The sequence below is a fragment of the Capsicum annuum genome, unplaced genomic scaffold (genome assembly GCF_002878395.1).
Source record: "Capsicum annuum cultivar UCD-10X-F1 unplaced genomic scaffold, UCD10Xv1.1 ctg70718, whole genome shotgun sequence".
Lineage (NCBI taxonomy): Eukaryota > Viridiplantae > Streptophyta > Magnoliopsida > Solanales > Solanaceae > Capsicum > Capsicum annuum.
The window spans coordinates 323-7724 of NW_025880477.1; the positions used below are offsets into that span (position 1 = coordinate 323).

At 39.0% G+C, this 7402-nt stretch overlaps 1 protein-coding gene across 1 annotated transcript; it reads right to left on the reverse strand.

The window, feature by feature from the left end:
- Positions 1-307: 307 nt before the first annotated feature.
- On the reverse strand, positions 308-4051 carry LOC124894158 (the record flags this gene model as incomplete). The annotated part of the gene is made up of 3 exons (XM_047404901.1): positions 2998-4051; positions 2345-2541; positions 308-373 (listed from the first exon to the last, which is right to left on the reverse strand). Coding segments are annotated over exons 1-3 (1260 nt in total), but the record flags the coding sequence as incomplete, so codon positions are not given.
- Between the last annotated feature and the right edge of the window lie 3351 nt (positions 4052-7402).

Here is a 7402-nt window from a genome sequence, read left to right on the forward strand (position 1 = left end):
CTGGAAATAAAAGTACAAGATCCTATCTATTCTATTTGTCTTGATCTTCTTGCTTCCGATCTTCCTCTTGGATCTTCAGTTATTGCCTCACCTTCTTCTGGTGGGTACCTTGATCTCAAAATTTGATCTTGCAGTTAAGATTTGAAACTTGAACTTGAAACTTGGATTGAGTCATTGATACTCTACCAAAGAACAGTTCATAGAATACTTTGGATGCTTGTTCTCCTGATCAGAAGCTAAAAAGATGTCTCTTGAGATATTGGGCCGCTATGGATGCAAAGCTGACTCTAACTATCTTCAAACTGACCATTCTTCTATATTTTAACCGGAGATGAGATTTCGTTCTTGGATAGACCTGTAATTTGCGGAAAACCTGCAAACCATCAAAGAAGACGAAACAAACAAGCAAAATTTTCTGCCCCAGTTTATACTAGGAAAATTTTGTGAGTTATTAGAAAACTATAATCTAGTTTAAAAATAAATAAACGAATGGATAGAAATCTAGGCTAGGAGCACGATAAAATAAGAACCCTATTCTTAATAATATGACCAAAGGAAGTTATGCCTAATGAATGCATGAAAAAGAATTAGGATTTTCGCTCCTAAAAATGTGACTAGGGATTGTCATACCCTGTGAAGACATGAAGAAGGAACATAGGAAGGTTTATTTCCTAAAATGTCAACTAGGGGGATGGCGCCCTATGAAGACGAAATAAGATGTCGACTAGGGGATAGTGCCCTACAAAGACGAATAAGATGTCAACTAGGGGATGGCGCCCTATGAAGACGAAATAAGATTAGGATTTTTTTTATTTTTTTTTTTTGTTAGAAAGAAAAAAGAAAAAATGCCCCAGTCTTGAATATGAGGGGTCTTATTATTATTATATTGGTACGGGCTTAGAATTATAGGAGTATAGCAAAGAGCGAAAATTCAAGAAAACTTAACTTTGCTATACTTTTTCTTCACTAAACTTCACAAGATTGCTTCGCCCCTGTTCAAGCAAGGAGAGAGAGAAAAAAAATTGTGAGTTTTTAAAATTGGTGGTTGGTTTGTGGCCTTGAATTCTTTAGAGGTTTTCCTTATCTCTACCCCAACTTGATATAGTTGATTCAACTGATTGGTTGACGAGCTTGATTCTTTGTCTTTCAAATTCTGTTGCATCTCTATTTGCTTCAGTACGATTCTGCTCTTCCTTTTTAAATGTTTCACTTGTAACACTTATCTTAACTGGCTCCCTGTCCTTGTCAAGGTGGTGACCGCCCAACAATCACTGCTCAATTTCACTGGGAGCCATGGTCAATTTTGCGCGTCTTTCTTTATTTTGCATTTGATGCAAGACTTACGCATAAAAACAGAGCGTGTAAAAAATGAAATAAGGAATAATCAAAAGAAGGAATAAAAGAATTATGTTTGAATAGGAAGTATTTATACGGTAAAGTAAGAAAGTTTATTTGGGGGTGTATATTGACTTTAATAACGCATGACATACAATTTGGAGTAGACATTTGACCCTTTAAAACTGTCTAATCTCGAATTAGGCTGCACCGTTCAATCAAATCAAATCGTACTTCTTGATCTTTGTCCTGTCATGATAAATTTTGTCTGACTAAAGTCATTCCTTCTAGGATCTTCTCAATTGTCCTCTCTGATTTCAATTGTCTCGTTCATCCTTGTCTTATGGCGCCCCTGAGGGTTTTTACCAATAAGCTTTTTTTTTTTATATATATATACAACACACAAAGCTTGACATTCTCAAAAATTGATCGGAAGGTCTTTGATGGACAAAGGAAAAAGGATTTTTAGGATAGGATACAACTTGAGAGCCATATAAAAGTAACAATAGGATATATATCTCATATTTTTTTTTTTCGTCGGACCGAACCCCAAGATAGGGCTGCCTACGTATTCATTTAGGAATCAGGTCGAACGTAGTTCAATGCTAACGCATTTTTTTATTTTTATTTTTATTTTTATTTTTATATTTATTTTTTTATTTTATTTTTTTTTTACTCCAAAGAGGGTAAGCAAGGAAAGGTAAATAAGGCTCGAAGGGATGACGAGGGATTAATGACATTTAGTGGAATGATGTCCTTTCGTCATCTCAACTTGAGAATGTTAAGCACAAGTGTGTCAAATATAATATCTTTTGACAGAATCGGCATTGATAGCTTTTTCTGTCGTTTTTCCATCCAGATCCGTAAGTTGCAAAGCCCCATTTGATAATACTTGTCTGACTATGTATGGACCTTGCCAGTTTGGAGCAAACTTTCCTTTAGCCTCTTCTTGGAGTGGAAGGATACATTTTACCACAAGTTGGCCGGCCTCGAATTTTCTAGGACGTACCTTCTTATTGTAAGCTCGCGCCATCCTTTTCTGGTATAATTGACCAAAGCAAACTGCCGTCAACCTCTTTTCATCTATTAATGATAATTGTTCTAGTCTAGACTTGACCCATTCAGTATCGTCAATTTCGGCTTCACTAATGATTCGAAGCAAGGGAATTTCGACTTCTGCGGGTATTACAGCTTCTGTCCCATAGACTAGTAAATAGGGAGTTGCGCCAGTCGATGTACGGATAGTTGTACGATATCCTAAAAGAGCAAACGGTAATTTCTCATGCCACTGTCGTCGAGATCCTTGGACCATTTTCCTAAGAATCTTTTTAGTATTCTTGTTTGCTGCTTCAACGGCTCCATTTGCTTTAGGACGGTAAGGGGTAGAATGATGATGCACGATCTTGAATTGCTCACAAACTTCCTTCATTAGATGACTATTGAGATTGGTTGCATTGTCTATGACAATGGACTTTGGTATACCAAAACGACATATGATGTTCGAATGAACAAAATCCACTACTATTTTCTTCGTGACTGATTTGAAAGTAGCAACTTCTACCCATTTGGTGAAATAGTCAATAGCGACCAGTATGAATCGATGCCCATTAGAAGCTTTTGGTTCTATTGGACCGATTACATCCATGCCCCAAGCAACGAATGGCCAAGGAGCAGACATAGGATGCAGCTCTGAAGGTGGCGAGTGAATCAAATCACCATGAATTTGACACTGATGACACTTGCGAACAAAGCGAAAGCAATCTCGCTCCATAGTTAACCAATAATATCCTGCCCGCATGATCTTCTTTGCTAAAACATAGCCATTCATATGCGAACCGCACACCCCCGAATGTACGTTATTCATGATTCTTTCGGCTTCCTGAATATTAAAACATCTCAACAAGTTCAAGTCTGGGGTTCGTTTGTACAGGATCTCCCCACTTAAGAATAAACCATTAGCAAGTCTCCTAATGGTTCTTTTTTGATCTGCTTTGGCGTGTATTGGATATTCTTTTGACTTTAGGAAGCGTTTGATATCATAGTACCAAGGTTCATTATCTAGTTCTGCATCAATTATATTGCAATAACCATGTTGATCTCGTATCTGTATCTCTAATGGGTCGAAATGCGTATTTCCTGGGTACGGGAGCATGGAAGCTAGGGTAGCCAGGGCATCAGCCAACTCATTATGGGATCTGGGAATATGTCTAAACTTGATAGACTCAAACCTTTTGCTAAGGTCCTCTACGAACTGTTTGTATGGAATGAGCTTGATATCTCTCGTTTCCCATTCACCTTGAATTTGTTGAATGAGTAATTCGGAATCTCCCAACACTATTAGCTTGTGCACATCCAGATTTATTGCCATATTTAACCCCATGATGCAAGCTTCATATTCTGCTGTGTTATTAGTACAAAAGAAATGGAGTCGTGCTGTGGCGAGATGATGATGCCCGGTTGGTGAGACAAGAACCGCCCCAATTCCTACTCCTTTGACATTGACTGCCCCATCAAAATATAATTTCCATGCATACATATCATCTTGAACTTCTTCCTCAATTGAATTTATCTCTTCATCGGGAAAGTAAGTTCGCAAAGGCTCATAATCATTGTCAACTGGGTTCTCTGCCAAATGATCGGCCAATGCTTGCGCTTTCATAGCGGTACGAGTAACGTACACAATGTCGAATTCTGTAAGTAAAATCTGCCACTTCGCCAATCTGCCTGTGGGCATAGGTTTTTGAAAAATATACTTTAAAGGATCCATTCGAGATATGAGGTAGGTTGTGTAGGACGAAAGATAGTGCTTCAACTTCTGAGCAATCCAAGTTAGGGCGCAACATGTCTTTTCTAAAAGAGTATATTTCACCTCGTAACTCGTGAACTTTTTGCTCAAATAATAGATTGCTTGTTCCTTTTTGCCTGTGATATCATGCTGTCCTAAAACACAGCCAAAAGAATTGTCCATCACTGACAGATATACCAATAAAGGCCTACCAGGTTCCGGTGGGACCAACACAGGAGGATTTGCCAGATATTCTTTAATCTTATCGAATGATTCTTGACATTCGTCTGTCCATTGGATAGCAGCATCCTTTTTTAGCAACTTAAATATCGGCTCACATGTAGTGCTGAGCTGAGCGATGAATCTGCTTATATAATTCAGCCTTCCAAGAAAACTCATGACCTCAGTTTTATTTTTCGGAGGCGGCAATTCTCGAATAGATTTTACCTTAGCGGGGTCTAATTCAATGCCTCTGCGGCTAATTATGAAACCCAAAAGTTTCCCGGACGAAACGCCAAATGCACACTTAAGATTATACTTTGGCAATCTTTCGAAGAATTTCCTCAAGTCATATACATGATCGACTTGTGTCTTGGACTTGATAATGACATCATCAACATATACTTCTACTTTCTTGTGCATCATGTCATGAAAAATAGTAGTCATAGCTCTCATGTATGTAGCTCCCGCATTCTTTAAACCAAATGGCATGACCCTATAGCAATAAGTACCCCACGGAGTGGTGAAAGAAGTCTTTTTTGCATCCGTGTCTTCTATCAGGATCTGGTGATATCCGGCATAACAATCCACGAAAGATTGGATCTCATGTTTAGCACAATTATCAACAAGGATATGAATATTGGGTAGCGGAAAGTTATCTTTAGGGCTTGCTTTGTTCAAATCCCTATAATCAACACAAACTCTGATTTTGCCATCTTTCTTCGGTACGGGCACCACATTAGCCAACCATGTGGTGTACTGAGTGACCCTGACCACGTTCGCGTTCAATTGCTTCATGATTTCCTCTTTGATTTTATCGCTCACGTCAGTTTTAAACTATCTTTGCTTTTGCTGGACCGATGAGAAATCAGGGTATGTAGGTAGTTTGTGGACCACCAAATTCGTGCTTAGACCCGGCGTATCATCGTAAGACCAAGCAAAAACATCCTTATACTCGATCAAAATCTGAACAATATCATTCCTGATATTCTGATCCGCATGAATACTTATTTTTATTTCTCTAACCTCCTCACCAGTTCCCAAATTTATTATCTCGGTGTCCTTTAAATTAGGTTTGGGCTTATCCTCAAATTGATCCAATCCTTTTTTGACTTCCTTATCAGCTTCACCTTCATCGTATTCATCTACCGTTTGGTTTGTTGATTCGAGATTAGACAACTTTTTAGGGTCTAAATGTGAACTCCACGTACATGCCATGTTATTGGAGCCAGTATTAACATAACTGAAATAAGATAAAAATAAAAATTAAAAGAGGGAAGAAAAGATAAATTTACTAGAAAACTCGAATTTCATTTAGTTGAATCGGAAAGGATAGGAGGGTTAACATGAAGGCAGAGCAACTAAACTATGTGGACTACAACCCTGAGAATAGTCCAAATACAAAAGAAAGAAAAACGAAACAACAAAATAAACTACCAAGACTCCTTCCTTGTGGGGAGAGGAGTGGCTTCCCAATTAGTAAGCTTGATATTTGGCCCGACGAACTGCACATCTGCATGGCTAGGGCCTTTACCCATCTGAATCATGTTTATTTCATAAAACATTTCCTGGAGACCTTGACATATTTCATCCACATCCTTGTTAGCATATGGGTATTGATTCTCTTCCTCTTGAGCTTTCGTGAAAGATTGGCTAATGTGTGGAACCGGACTTGTTAATTTCCAATCCTTCTTCTTCCGCTCTTTTGCCCATTTTCCATCTGTCGCGGTAGGCTTAAAGCCTAAGCCAAAGGAGTCACGGCTACCACATGGATCTACAGGGTTTATAATTCCTTGCAGCGAAACCCCTAATCCTTTTCCAGGTTCATAACCATTTTGTAGCATTTGGCTAGCCACCATGATTGAAGTAGAAGAGAGATGAGGCCCCGGAATCGACGTGCCTTCCACGACTTGATTGGCTGTCACAATTTCAAAGGCTTGATAAATGGAGGATTCACAACCCCCTTTTGTTTCGATACAGGGTACAGAAGGATCTCGATGTATGGGAAGGTCATCCTCTCCATGTACAATGATTTCCTTATTGTCGTGTTCGAACTTAACTACTTGATGCAAAGTAGAAGGTATGGCTCTGGCCGTGTGGATCCATGGTCTTCCTAAAAGTAGGTTGTAGGAAGTATTCATGTCTATTACTTGAAAGGTGGTCGTAAACTCAACTGGTCCAATAACCAAAGCAAGATCTACCTCACCAATTATGTCTCGTTTTGCACCATCAAAAGCCCGAACACATACATTATTGGACCGAATCCTATCTGGGCTGATTTTTAATTTTTGCAAAGTAGAGAGAGGACAGATATCTACTCCTAAACCTCCATCGATCATTACCCCTTTTATGTAATATCCTTCGCATTTGATAGTCAGATGCAAAGCCTTATTGTGACCAGAACCTTCTGTGGGTAACTCATCATCAGTGAAAGTGATTCTATTTGCTTCAAATATTCTACGAACCATCCTTTCTATTTGACATACCGTAGTTTCCTTCGGGACGTATGCTTCATTCAACAACTTAATCAGTGTCTGACAATGTTCTTTAGAATGTAGCAGCAGGGATAATAATGATATTTGAGCCGGGGTTTTCCTCAATTGATCGACAATGGAATAGTCTTGGGTTTTCATTTTCTTCAGAAATTCCTCGGCCTCATCATTTGTGACAGGTGTTTTCATTGGCCCTTGACTATCTTTAAACTATTTTGGTCTCCTTAATTCTTCTGGAGCATAGCATCTTCCCGATCGAGTCAAACCCCCTGTTTCGTTTGTTTCTACCATGACCTCTTTTCCTTTGTACATCACCGTGGTTTTGTTGTAGTTCCATGGGATGGTTTTCAAGCTTGTCACTGGGAGCTGTGCTGCGTGTCTTATGACAATTGGTTCTGTTATCTTTTTCATGTTGTTGTGCTGTTGGTCGAACCATGCGGGATCACTCGAAACATATAGTTTTGGCCCATCTTGTGCTATTCCCTTTAGCTTTGCAAGAACATACAATACCATCTTTTATGAATCTCGGGGTCTTATAATGGAACTCGCTCCTTTCACGATCAGTGGTTCT